Below are 15,507 nucleotides of genomic sequence, written 5' to 3'. Positions count from 1 at the left end.
TCGCTTTGGTTCATCTAGATTTAACGCAGAAAATATACGAACATACATGCATACATATTGCATAATGTTATTCCTTGCACATACATAAGACAAAGGGTCATGGGATGGGCGTCATCAAAGTTCCCGAATAGGATGATGTACCTTAACTGTTCAATATAGTCCCTGATTTGTTATCTATGACCAATCGCATCATGAGATACCTGTCACATTGGAAATGACAGGTGATGGGGCGTGGGCTAAATTTCTGAAGAGTACATTCGGTCACTAGACAGCTTGGATACAGATTGACCATTGGTTAGATCGTTGACCAATCGATATGCTTGATTTCGGCTTTATTAACTCTAGCTATCTAACTTTGTCTATCATGAACATACATAATCGTAAGGATGCCTGAAATGTACACGTAGGACTAACAAGCACTTTGATGAGTTTATTTATTTTTTTTGAAGCGCTCAAAGCGCTACAATCCGATTATTTTTACCCCAGATAACCCAATCCAATCATTGAGTAGAGATAGTATTTATTTGCGTATACTTTTAGCGCACACTACTTGTACATCAAACATAATGGCTTGCTGAACATTTCAATATAATCCGCACATTGTTACGAATAAATATCATAATTCAAGTACATGTATTATAAAATTAAAAAAAGTAACACGATGCTGATTTTTTGTGATGCATACACTTGTAGTTGAATCTCCCCAAATATTTATGAAGATGGGCATACTTGTATTTGTTTTGAAAGCAAACGAGGTTCAGAAGATTGGCAATGGGCGTGACTCCACAAAACAGGTTGTCCAATGATGTTACAGCGCATAAGTTTGTTTTACACTTGTCACGGGACAAAAGTTTACCTGGACATGCATTCGACCAGAGGCTGTTATTTTCAGAGGTGTTCATATATTTAGTGTTGTCTGATTGAATGACTGTACGCATCAATTCCGTAACTGATATATTATCCTCCTTTTATTGACGATGGATCTGATACACGTGATCATTACACAGGATAAGATAATTACAGTGTTCAAATACAAACGTTTCTTACACAATGCTTATGTAAATTGCATTGAAAAATCACATTTCAAATAAGCATGAAACAGCTTGAACAAAATACCCCAGTTACCTTTGTATGGTTTATGTGTACTATATATGTATATTATGAGTAGATGCAAGAGTTATCACTTCATATTCGATTATGTATTATTGTCAACTTTACAAATCAATAGTTGCAAGTGAATTAGGTCTAAATTAGTAACTTGGTTTATTTCAAATCTACACGAACATGAGTGTAATACAGTATTGCTATTTATGTCTACGATTCATTATATGAACTATTACAACGAATGAATGAATGATTTAATTTAGAAGGTTTTATAACCTTGTCACCTTTAATTCAATCAATGTGCAAACATAGTATCTTAGTATTCACTCCCAATGACGAGTAACAAACACTTACCTCCTGCAACAACATCTCATAATCCCCTTTCTCGCAGACATGTGTTCATTTGCCTGTATAAGCCCCCGACATTGCAAGCAATTGTTATCAAAACACATTAATAGTTCTTCTGATTAACACAGAAAGTAACCTCTCTCGTAAGAAAGGCTAATCTTTGATCATTACTGCAAAATTGATTGAAATTATAGGTACAGTATGAATTTAAAATGTAAAACCCCCAATATGCAGCTCTCGCTGAATGAGAGGTGCTTTTCATAACCCCAAATATGCGGCTCTCGCTGAATAAGAGGTGCTTTTTTTTACCCCCAATATGCGGCTCTCGCTGTGAGAAGCTAATTAATTTGCCGCATATACGCGGCTCTCGGCCTTAATGAGTTAATGCCTATACTGTCCGTCATATTGGTTGAGGAGAGACAATCTTTTTCCACACATCAAACTTACACCAAAAGGCATAAACCCAAAGAGGTTTTGTATTCATTAGACCTCTGTACTTACCTAGCCTGTATGCCATATGGTCCTTGTATGGTGGCAGAAGCTTGCAAGGGGTTCTGTTTAGACTTTGAAGGAGAGGTGAGGTCACGCTTGTGGTTCTGTCGACGTGGATGTTTGTGCCACATCTCATCACACTGTCCACAGAGCACCTTAAAGTCGCAACTACTGCACAGTTTTGTGGCTTCTTGATCACCACATATGTCACAAACTGGAATGAATATACAGACATCTTGGTACTATACATTCTTTGATTGGCAGTGGCAGATCCAACTTTTACCATTAAGCAAAAATATCAAGACATATAGCATGCTTTTGAAACATTGATATTCTTGTGTTAGGCTGTTTTGAAGCATCAACATTTGCATTGTGGCAGTGTTCTACATTCTGCAACAATAGTGTACCTGTCATACATTCTACCAGTAGAGTCAGTGGTCAGTCAGAGGTCACATGCAACCAAGAAATCAAACACAATTTAACACAATTATCAGTTATTCGTAACATTATAATATGCATTGATTATGAAAAAAAATAAACAAAATATAAGCATACAATCACAAATCAAAAGTACAATATTTTGTACTTGGGTATACTGCGCTCGAAACAAAGGACCCAAACCAAGTCAGTCCCTTTGGGTGTGCACTCAAGTATAACAAAATCTTTTCGGTAGCTGGCTCATTTGCCGATACTCTTAGCTAGTTCTCTGTTTATGGCATATAAGCCTGAGAGGTGTTACTTTCAAATTGCACGTGGTCAATGACTGAACTTGTGCATTATATATTGTCATTACCATGCATATGTGTGCAGTGCAGCACAGCTGTTTAAACCATTCTCCCCCAAACCAGTGCTGGGGGAAATTTAGTGAATAGTTTGAACTCTGAATTTGCAGGCTTTTTTTAAATACAGTTTTTTTTCCACTTTATAGGTTGAATTGGCATTTTTGATGATTTGTTTCGGTAAGTGCATGCCAAATGGTATGAGAATCAGAAGTTGTGTTTTACGTTGCATGTGACCTTTAACATACAGCTTAACATGCTGAAATCTTCAAAGCGTCACCATGACTTTGAAAATCAAGTGAAGGTCACCAAAATTGTCTAGGTCCTGCGCCTTCCCTACATAAAGTTTGGTGCCAAGTATTAAGAAAATCCAGAGAATGATTGTGCTGTATTTCACAGGGATTTTTTTCACTTGCAGTTTTTCAGGGGTACTTTTTTGTGGTAGCACCTTTCTCATGCCTCTTGTTTTCAAGCTTTCGAGATGGAGGGCTGCATGGTCAGGACTGTCTCCCTTTTTTGGACTACAAATCCACTAAGTGTATGTATTTTATATTTTCTGCTCTTTGCATATTGAAATATGTGTTCAGTTTCATTCTTTAGACAATTTGAGTGAAAATAATTTGTTGTGTTTATTACTTTGGATATGGTGTTAAATTTCGGGCAGGGAAAACACTGAGCTGTTTTCAAATGCTTTTATTGCTATTTTTGCATAGTATTTTGGAATGTTTCATTGTATATTAAATTTAGGAAACATATTTTTTACCCTTAGGATGCAAGTTTTGAGGGGGCAAGAAATGCTATACAATCAAAATGCAGTATATGAAGCATTCGTAAAATATCTATACACATGGCCTGGTTGACACACTACTTTGGTTTTTGCAGAGTTGTGCATTTACTTAAGTTACAATATTCTCATTTTTATAATTATGACAGTGTAACAAATTCAGGTTTTTTGTTCTTTAAGCTTTATTCAGCAATTATTGTGACATGCATATTTAGGGGATCTTGATTTTGTTAGGGAATATTCCTGGGAGTGTGAACTTTAGGAAATTTGTACATGTAGTTATTATTGTGTTTGTACATTTCAGTTTTACCCTATATATTCCATATGTATAATGAAAAAGAAGATTGCCAATAACATAAAAGCTGGATCTTAGGATCTTGACAGTTGCTTGTTTGGAAGTGGGTGAATGCCGGGACAGCATAATGATTCTTGAGATATCTTGCTGATATAACATATTAAAGTTCCCTTGTGAAATGAAGGTCAAGGCCATCAAACCTGACTGGGACCTGTCTCATACTGTGATGATCCTTGGTACTAAATATGAAGATAATCTAGTCAACGGTTATTTAGATACTCCAATTAGGCAGGGGATAACAAGTGTGCACACAAGCATGATGATGATAACTGCTAAATAACACAACAGAAATACTTTAAAAAGTTTTGTTCAAACTGGAAAATGATAACATGGGGTTGAAATGTCCTCCTCCAAATGTGTATATTCCCGTTTCTGTAGCGAAGTATTATGTTTATGTCGCTATTTCCATGATTAATTTTGGCCTTTCTGCATTTTTCTCCACAGTGGTACAGATTTCTTTGGTAGGCCTGTCCCTACTTCACTGCAACATGAGTGGTAGAACAGTCCACAACATGCTGAACAACATTTTATACCTTCCATGCATTAGTTGCTGTTAGGGCTCATGGAAATCACAGCTGATACTGATGTTTTGCGCATTCTTATGTCACTGATATACCAGTGTAGATTGTTCCTTTGTTTTCCCAGAGATACTATTTGGGACATGTTTAGTGTTATCCACTTCACATTGTGTCATGATCTTTTATTTCTTGTTTCTTGTCTGCTTGTTTTGTTATTCAACTTCCAAATTAAATGTCTAGTTTCTTTTTTCATGAGGATAGATTCTCGCTTTTCAAAAGGAGATACCAGGGCTCCAGATAAGGCGAGTATTTACATATTTTACTCAATAAAAGTCGCATTTACTCAATTTATTGGAAATTAAGGAGTACAAAAAAAAAGCATAAGAATCACTTAAAACCCAATGGGTCTATCATAGATTATGTACTTTATTCAATTAACTAAACTGGCTTGTGCATGATAAATTTGTCGAAGAGTCTGAACTCCTGCACCAGCATTAGCAAATGTTAAGCAATGCCTATACATGGTACATGGCACATACATACGCAACTAAAGCCGTAGCTACTGTCCAGAGTTTACTGTAGTAGTCACATGACTTGTATGTTGAATGTTTGAAAATGGCTCCCAACTATTTGGCAATATAAGAATTACAAAAACCTTAGATCTATTGAGAAGCATTTATGTTCATATACTTAAAAGTGCTAATTACCCAATAAGGATAGGAAACTCTGTGTAAAAGTACTCAATTCTCTAAACTAGTGGGAGAATACAAAATGCTAGTTGTTCCTCAAAAAGTGGAATTACTCATACATAAATATATAATTGCTTTAAAAATTATCTGGACCTCTGAGATACCAGAAACCACAAACTAGACTTCTGATATTCAGTCAACATGCTGTAAGGACATAGTAAACAGGAAATATGCTATGATATTGGAAAATCAAGGATTGCCAGAACTGCAGAGGTAAAACTTTGACAAACCTTAAAGCATTAACATTTCACTGGAATCAAAATCAAATATTAAATGAATAAATGAGAAAAAAAATCTGCAAGTTTAAGCCAAACTGGTTGTTACATATGTGGCAAAAAATGTGAGTCGACAAAAACACACAACAAACATGGTGATAACATAATTTCATGGACATGGACTGGTTCATGTACAAGCATCCATACCATGAAGTTCTCTCAACCTTCAAAGAATATTCGTGTTAATTGAAATATGGCGAACTTACATTTCTGAAGTGACACTGAAGTTAACAAGTCCTCCTGACCTTCTGCTGGAGGCATCAACTAAAAAATGAAAAGTGTTTGATCCCTGTCCGTTACAAATACAAACTTCAATGTTGAACTACATGTGTTAATCTTATTTCATAATCCCCCATCCCCACCCAAAATAAATTGCAACAAAACAAACACCTAAGTGGTTTACAAATGGTACAGACACTATTCTAACATTTCAATAAAAATTGTTGAACCACGAGAAGGAAATTTGGATTCTGAATTAAATGATAAATGAGATTCTGTAACATATGATCACTATTTGCATGCAGAATCACACCTTTATACTAATACTGTTGACAAAGACCATGAGGACAATGGGATGATGGCTGCCTTGGGATCTCATTAATAAATCTGAGGTAGGGTTCTAGTCAATGTTGTGTGTTTTCCATTCCAACTTGCAAGTTTGCCACAAGAGGGTGCCATCCAGGTATAATCCTGTCAATCCATAAGCAGAATTCCCCTCCCCATTGTCTCCCAATTATGAGGTGGAGCAATTCAGGACATAAAAAGGACTTCATTTCCCCATTTTATTTACAAAAGAAAACTCTGAAAAAATAAACGATACAAAACATAATATCTGGGAAGTTTTAAACAAAATCCAAATGAATTAGCAACAATCCCTGCCTAACTTCAAACTAATATAAATCTAGTATAAAGGCTGGATCTGTCTCATAACAGCAGTAATTGGTTTTAAAGCTACCCATCCATCTCTTTACTAAGATTTACCTTGTTATTTATGTAAATATATCCCCAAAAATACTTTGTTCCCCCTTTATCCCACTACTACCTAACTGCGTCAATTACGTTGTCTCAAAATATGCTCTGGTCCATTACAGTGCGAATAGATTCTTATTCCAAAGCAAGCAGGGAAACTGTTTCATCTTAAACAATGGATCACCTATCCTCAGCTGTCTCAACTCAGACAATAATTCACCTGTCATGCCCTCCTAACATATGCAATAGCGGGCCTATCCTACCAAGTGAGGAGCACACCCCCACACTTTGAATGGAACCTTCCAGTGCATGCCGACAACTGCTGTTCCGACATGGCGAGTGAAACCAAACAAACCTGGGCAACAGCTATAACCCGCATACCACATGAATACAGGTGTAACAGACCCACACCCTGCCTGGGGTTGAACTGGGCTAGCCCAGACTATACCCCAGGTATAATCTGGGCTAGCCTATTTTTTCACACATGGTATATGCTGGACTAGGTACTTTTTGTCAACAACATATGGACCTTGATATCTTGCTCTCAGTGGTTGAAGTGAAATTTCTGTCTTTTGCCTTTCTGTCACATTTTGGCTTGTGAAGCTTTCAAGTTTTGTCTCGCCAACTCAGATGGTTTTGAAAGTCTGTCCCAAAATGTAGTCTAACAGACTGATTTCTGGACTGTCATTGAGCCATTGTTCCTTTAAATGTTTCAGTGGCCCACGCACACTGTGACTAAATACAAGTTCAAAGGGGCTAAATCCTACACTTTCCTGAACTGATTCCCTGACAGCAAACAACAACAAATGCACACCCTCATCCCAATCTTTCTCTGTCTCAAAACAATAAGTCTTGACCATATTCTTCAAAGTTTGATGAAACCTCTCTAAAGCTCCTTCAGACTCTGGATGATAAGCACTTAACTTAACTTGCTTAATACCTAACTGGTACATAGCTTGTTGAAACACCTCAGACATAAAATTTGAGCCCTGGTCAGACTGAACAACAACTGGCAAACCAACTAAGATGAAAAACTTGATCAAAGCCTTCACAATCACAGGAGCAACAATCCTGTGTAATTGGAAGTGGAACTGCTTCAGGAAATCTAGTAGAAGCACACATGATTGTGAGCAAATACTGATTACCAGACTTAGTCTTAGGTAGTGGACCAACACAATCAATAATAACTCCACTGAAAGGTTCCTCAAACGACGGTATAGGTTTCAAGGGAGCGGAAGGGATTTTCTAATTTGGTTTTCCAACAATTTGGCATGCATGACAGGTCTTGCAAAATTAAGCAACATCTTGTCTCAAAATGGGTCAAAAGAATTGTGCCAAAATTTTCTCACAAGTTTTGTTTACACCCAGATCACCTGCCATGGGACTTTCATGTGCCAATGAAAGTACTTGTTTCTGAAATACTTTCGGTACCACAATTTCCATTCGTCCTCCACAGGAACACCCAGGGACATATATTTGAAGATAAGTCATCAGTCTCAACCTCACACAAAGAATGATCCATGAAAGTACCTGACAAATCATAAATTGAATCATTCGGCAAAGAAGTCTTGGAAGAAATGCCTTTCGACACTGAACGAGTCACTGCACAAGGAGGAAACATACCTGCAAATTCATCCTCCAACTTTTCTGTACTAACTGAACTCTCCGGCAAAACAGTGAAAATTGGATCAGCACCAACTTTGGTCTCCATAAGATCATTACTGACCAACAAATCGACACCCAGAACTGGGAGAGAGTCAAGAACACCACCTTTCACCTCATGTGAAATCAGATCTGAAGTCAAATTCACAAAATGGAGAGGAGCAGAAGAATTGCCACTTATACCCTGAAGCAAAACATCTAAGTTAGCTGAAGACTCATCAGAAAAAGGCAAAATATCCTTCAAAATCAGAGATTGGCTTAGGTGCGAAGGACACAAAAGCATTTGTGGAACCTGTAGCCTGATTTCTAAACTGCCATTTGTAACATGCAGAAATCAAATGACCTGGCTTCTTACAATATGCACAAACAGTATCAGAACCACTGGTAGTCTTAGGCTTAGAAAATTATGTGACTGCTTGCCACTAGAATTTGAACCTGTTCTAACACCACTTTAACCTGCATGTCCTGAAGTTTTACCCTGGGAAAAGCCCTCTTGGTCAGAAAACTTTGCATTACCCTGAGACCAAAAAGTACTCTTGTGAGTCAAACAATAATCATCTGCCCAACATTGTTGCCTTATGTAAGTCATCCACCTTTCGTTCATCCAAATAAGTCTTAAGGTCAGCATGAACACTCTGCTTGAAATCTTCCATCAACACTAACTGTCTTAAACCATCAAAATCTGTGACCTCCTTAGACCCACACCATCTATCAAACAATGTTTCCTTTTCTCTAGCAAACTCTACAAAAGTCTCACTGTCCCTTTTGTGAGCATTTCTGAACTTCTGACGATAAGCCTCAGGTACTAACTCATAAGCTTTGAAAAGTGTACTCTTGACAAGATCATAGTCTGAGCTTTGCAGTATCGACAAGGCTGAATAAGGCTGAATAAGCTTCCTGAGGTTCTCCCTTCAAAACAGTTTGCAATAGCACAGTCCATGACTCACTACGCCACTTGAGATTTTCAGCAACCTTTTCAAAACATAGAAAATATTTGTCTACTTCTTTCTCATTAAGAGGAGGTACAAGTCAAGTGTGCCTTGCAAAGTCAAAAGAGCAAAATTCTGAGGGTAGAGAAGGGTTTTCAAGCTTTTTCAGTGCAATTTCTCTGTCAACTTCCAATTTCTTCAGTTCTAATTCCTTTCTACTTCTCTTTCCATCTCTCTTTCTATTTCCTTCTCCATCTAAAACTTTTTACTTTCCCATTCTTCTCCATCACAAACTTTTTCAAATCGTTTCTTTGTCTATTTCCATCCTTTTCAGTTTTTGTTGAATATCAAGTTTCTGTATTTCCAGTTGTTCTGAACTTTCCTCTGGTACCATTTCCAAAACATCATGTTCAAAAACTCGCTCATCAACATAGTGATTCAACACAATTTTCAAAATCTTACATTTCCTCACTGCAGGTTTGGCATCAAGTTTGAGATGTGAAGAAATTTGCAACAAATCTGATTTGCACAATTGACCGATTGTCTCAGAGTCGGGACAACACAAACTTTGTAAGTTCAAACACCGTTTTGCTGGTTTCCCAATAAACTTGTTGCAAAATTGCAAACATTTGGAATAAATTTCACAAATGTCTCAAATGTCAAATGACGAACCCCCAATTTTGTTACAATTAAAAATTTGCCATGAGTTATAAGAAAATGCAAGAATCAGCAAAATATAACCCTAACAAGTCTAAAACTTTCAGTAATATGTATTTACCAAAGAGCAAGACACAAAGATTCACAATAAAGGTTTCTAGTACAATGCAACTGAGTCAACTCTAATGTAAAGGGTCACAAATATAGTATCAACTCACCAAAGTCTTGGTTTACAGTGAAAAACAGTTACACTGAATGTTACACACCGAGCGGTCAGGCAGCGGTTATGTAGGTCAAGCATTGATGAAGATTCATGATGGCCAATTGTAAGCCAAAAGTCATTGTGTTCTGTAATCTGATTGGTTGAAAAACATGATCAAATGGTATTATATTCATGGCAACTGCTAGACTATTCACTGCGTATTAACACGTAGAAACGTCGCAAACAATTGTTTTGTTGTGTCATCAACAGTGGTGACGCCATTCAAATCATATTGCGACGTAAAATTAGAATGACGTCACAAATGAGCAACTCCTGATACTACCATGGGAACCAGCTGAAACGGCCAGCTGATGACATTTCAGTGCTGTACCCATAGTCAATGTAAATGAGTGCTGAGAGTAAAACCCTTTGGTTTACCTTTTTTGCTTACAATGTCGATAAACATCATGTGTTGGCCAATTTCCGGGTGTTATTTGAGTATTTGAAGCACGGGAATATTTCATTTGAAACCTCCGTTTGACGCTGTCGTTTCCAAATGTATTCCCGTGCTTCAAATACTCAATAACACCCGGAAATTGGCCAACAAATGATGGTTATCTCCTAAATGATGTACTTCAGTAAATCTGTGTGTCAACACAGCAGCCAGCCTTATATATACACAGTCACTGATTTCTGAATATTCGAGCACGATACCACATCGCCATTACTTACAACCTTCTCATAGTCTCCCAGAAGTAAACACAACTAATCAAAGGAGGCAACTCTAGAGCACTTCCTTAAAGGCCTGCAGATAAAATAATAATAGCACTGAACATTTATGACACAAAATGTGACCCATTACAAATATCACTCAAACTCTAAACAATGTGACCCAATAATAATTATCACTTAATCAATAATACAATTCACTCAAAATACACTCTTGTAACACTAGGGACAGCAAGATAGGGAGCTGGCTTTCATCGCGTTCAGTTTGGCTGCTACCATATTGATAGTCAAGCAATTAGACTGAAATATTTATTCATGTGCATAAAATGTATTTACATGTCCACAAAGATGGAACCATTTCATTGTGAGTACGTGCTTCTCAGAAAAAACTAAACCTGCAGCAGGAAATGCAAGACTGATTATTGTGGCATCAATATGACATCCATTCAAAAAGGTTTTGGCAAATACACTTGCAAAGTGTGCGGGAATTGCTGTGAAATGTCATTATTGCTGTTGCAAAGCCCACAGAGTGGATGATGTCCGAGGTCATCTCATCTACTTGACCAAAAGAGATTATCTTAACGAATGTAACCGACACCTCAGAATAAAAAATTTACAAAGATTGTGCTTTATTTCATTATTTGAACAACCTTTTATACATTTGACTTCACATATAGTATACTACCTATTAGACATTTGACTTGGCATATGGTATACAACCCATTAGACATTTGACTTCTCATATGGTATACAACCCATTAGACATTTGACTTCTCATATGGTATACTACCTATTAGACATTTGACTTGGTATATGGTATACAACCTATTAGACATTTGACTTCTCATATGGTATACTACCTATTAGACATTTGACTTCTCATATGGTATACAACCCATTAGACATTTGACTTCTCATATGGTATACTACCTATTAGACATTTGACTTGGCATATGGTATACAACCTATTAGACATTTGACTTCTCATATGGTATACAACCTATTAGACATTTGACTTCTCATATGGTATACTACCTATTAGACATTTGACTTCTCATATGGTATACAACCCATTAGACATTTGACTTCTCATATGGTATACAAACTATTAGACATTTGACTTGGCATATGGTATACTACCTATTAGACATTTGACTTCTCATATGGTATACAACCTATTAGACATTTGACTTCTCATATGGTATACAACCTTTTAGACATTTGACTTCTCATATGGTATACAAACTATTAGACATTTGACTTCTCATATGGTATACAACCTATTAGACATTTGACTTCTCATATGGTATACTACCTATTAGACATTTGACTTCTCATATGGTATACAACCTATTAGACATTTGACTTCGCATAGAGTATACAACCAATTAGCAGTGATTCATTTTGCTCTTTTCTTGAAACACTGCACAACTTGAAACACTCAGTCAAATTTCATCAAAGTGAGTCAATATAGTTTACCTTGCTTTAGGAAAAAAATACAGTTTAAAGTTTTAGATGTATCATGATTTATATTTCTAGATGTCTGTTACAGGACCAATCATAATTTATGGCTGGGGAGGATAATATAATTTATATGGAGTTGCATGTAGCATGTACATCTCAATAAAATTAATGTACAAAGTAAGTGATCCCACCTGCTTGTCATGTACAAAGTCAATAACATCCCCCCAAAACATGTACAAAACTGATGACTCCCCCTACCCTCCCAGAACAAAATGGGTGGACCACTACACTCCCCATCCCCCGAAAAAGAACATCATCCCCCAATTTGCTATAGATTATAAACGTTCAGTAAATAAACAATTTGAAACTTTTTAGTAACCTGAAGAGTTTAATCCTTGCTCTTGCATAAAAAGTGATTTTTCGAAGATTGAATATAATGGAAAATTGACTGGTTAGCCTTTCCCAATGCAAAATTTCATATTTGATTGTCACTAATGATTCTTACAAAAACAGTAACGAATTGTAAATACGTAAGTCAGACCACAAGACAACTGGCACTTACAGATAATAATAAGTTCTATCTGCATTATTCACTGAAATCACAATCATTTTGTGTTTACTCACGCCTCGAAAGGAAGTGTAGTTGAAAGAAAATGCAATTCATATTTGAAAAATTGCAGACGGACAGTAGCACCAAGTCCATCATGCCTTATTTCCGAAGCAAGCAGGAAGTCCTTCAATCAGAATCAGTTGAATCCTCCATCGACTTGTGGTTACAAAAAATACAAGAAACGCTTGAGAAATATATTTACTGGGGATCTGGATGGGTGGTGGATACCATTAACACCATTTATCTCTATACAGCGAATTATGTGCCTTTGAAAGGTGGATCGTACCTGTAGGAACCCACATATTTTTAAGATAAAAAGGCCCTCCTTAACCCTAAAAATATAGGCGATGACAGCAACCATTGCCGCCTTGCATCCGGCAATTCATTATCTCGATCGACTTTCCAGATATCCTTCGATAAAAAAATCTGGCCTCTTTTTCACTAGGATGGACATGCCCACATCCATCTCTCAAATCATCCAAGTGAAAAAAAAGTCAGAACCCCTTAGCTATTAACATCTCCAGTCTGGAGGAGAAGAGGGTTATCGTAGATAGGATAAGTCCCATCTTTGATAAAATCGTGGCCAAGCATTGCCATATCTGTCACATGAATGGAGATATCGTTAGACACGTCACCAAATGATACCGAGGTGCATGCAACTTGAAACTGAGAATCGATCCCTAAACCATTCCCATCCCTGAGATGGCATCTCGAAGGTCGACACTAATAAATGCATACCCAACAACATGGAGAAATACATCTCGTTCTCACTGGTCCATGTTCAACGAGACCCGACCGCTGCCCAACGATCGATCTTACAGCAGCTTCACCAACTGCACCATCTCCCAGGACAAGTACAACCACATCCAGACCGCTTGGGAAAAACTGGGCTACCGTACAATTATTACGACCTGTACTTCAAAACGGATGTGATCCTGCTAGCTCATGTGTTTGAGACCTTGAAAACGTGTTTCAAACAGTGCCAGTTCAATCCCACGTGGTACATCGACCCCAGTCTCATGGGATGCGCTCTTAAAGAACATGTGTGTCCGACTGGAATTGGTCAGCAATTGCGACATGTACAGCGGGATTTCCATGGTCTTGAAACAGAACATGAAAGCCACCAACAAATGTGTGAAAAAATACAATTCAAACAAACCCACCAAACATCTCATCTATCTCCACACCAATAACCTGTACGGCTGGGCTATGTGCCATCGTCTGCTGACAGGTGGGTTTAAAAGGGTGGGCCATGAGAATGATATCGCAAGCAATCCGCCAGATTCGTACAGAATGTTTTGTAAATATTTTTATTCAAAATATAGTTAAAACTGTTGTAGGGATTAAAAATGGACATTTTAATGCTTATATGTACCCCAAGGAGGATCTCTCATGAAAAAGATCATATCTTCACAAAAACTAACATGGATAAACTGAATAAGCGGACCTCAAATGGACATTTCTCTTCACAAGTCAATTTAAAATCAGGAGTCAAGGTATAGTTACCCTATACAAAATAAAATAATTCCCTTGCTAACTAATTCCTTTAGGAAAGACATACTTTTAGAATGGTTGAACTTTATAGCTACGTGTAAAAGAGAAATTGTAAATGAAGAAGAGATACAATGCCGATCCTTATGGAATAACAACAATATAAGAACTGAAAGTCATCCCCTTCTGTATCTTAAGTGGTACACAGTTGAACCCTGTTTATCCGGACGAGTTTTGAGTGAAACCAAAATGAAGTTTTCGAGTTGTGCTCCGGAAACGAGGCCCTTTCCTCCATTTTGAGACTAAGTCCGAATTGTTTTCATGGAAACCCAGGAAATGATGAATCACAAAAACCTGTAAGTACCAAAAGGCACCACTTTGTGGTCTGCCACACATATCTACTCAGTTTTGCTGAAAGATATTCAGAAGTTTTTGAGTTAGGCTCCAGAAACGAGGCCCATCCCTTCATTTTCAGACAAGTCCGAATTGTTTCCATGGAACCCAAGAAAATGATAAATCACAAAAACCTATACATAGCAAAAGGTACCACTTTGAGGTCTGCTACACATATCTAGAAAGTTTTATTGACAGATGTTAGGAAGTTGTTGAGTTCTGCTCCGGAAACAAAACACACCTGTCAATTTGAGACAGTCTGAAATGTTTCCATGGAAACTAAGAAAATCATAAATCACAAAAACCAGTAAAGAGCAAAGGGCACCACTTTAGGTTCTGATTGACATATCTACCAAGTTTTGCAGAAAAATATTGAGTTCTGCTCTGGAAACGAAGCCCACCCCACCATTACACTAAAGACTGACACCAAAATGTTCCATGGAAAAACAACAACAAAAAAATGCAAAAAATCTGTAACTAGCAACAGGCACAACCATAGGTTGAGATTATTATATCTATCAAGTTTTGCAGAAAAATATAGAACGATTTTGAGTTGTGCTCCGGAAACAAAATGATTATGGACGGACAGACGGACGGACGGACGGACGGACAGACTGACGAGGCGTCAACTATATATAAAAAGGCGTCGTTTTTGTGAATGATTTATTACATGACGAAGGCTGACTGTTCACATATAAAGAATTTACTGTATATTTTCATACATGTATGCATATACCATTCTGTTATTACAAAATTTTTCTATACACCTTTGCCTGTACATATGATATGGTAAATAAAATAAAACCAAACAAGTGTTTGCCACTAACATAATAATGTCCCCATCTGCTAAAAAAAAATACAAGAGACATCAGAAGATGACATATCCCCCCGGCCCCCACATGTTTTAAAGGACAAATAATCTGAGAGTTACTCATTGTTTTTTTAGACTAAGTTTGAATTGTTTCCATGGAATTCATGAAAATTATAAATGCCATAT

At 37.2% G+C, this 15,507-nt stretch overlaps 1 protein-coding gene across 3 annotated transcripts in view; it reads right to left on the bottom strand.

Annotated features, from left to right (window-relative positions):
* LOC137257619 (E3 ubiquitin-protein ligase RNF31-like) overlaps positions 1-15,507 on the bottom strand; it is a 375,097-nt gene that overhangs the window by 292,205 nt on the left and 67,385 nt on the right. For all 3 annotated transcript variants that reach the window (XM_067794941.1, XM_067794942.1, XM_067794943.1), the window contains exons 6-7: positions 5,611-5,668; positions 1,954-2,158 (exon numbers count right to left, since the gene is read on the bottom strand). In XM_067794941.1, the coding sequence (XP_067651042.1) occupies positions 1,954-2,158; positions 5,611-5,668 (263 nt within the window). The remainder of the gene's footprint in view (positions 1-1,953; positions 2,159-5,610; positions 5,669-15,507) is intronic.

Source organism: Haliotis asinina, chromosome 12, assembly GCF_037392515.1.
Source record: "Haliotis asinina isolate JCU_RB_2024 chromosome 12, JCU_Hal_asi_v2, whole genome shotgun sequence".
Classification (NCBI taxonomy): Eukaryota; Metazoa; Mollusca; class Gastropoda; order Lepetellida; family Haliotidae; genus Haliotis; species Haliotis asinina.
The sequence above is the reverse complement of the archived record's forward strand: the minus strand, read 5'-3'. Positions and strand labels throughout refer to the sequence as shown.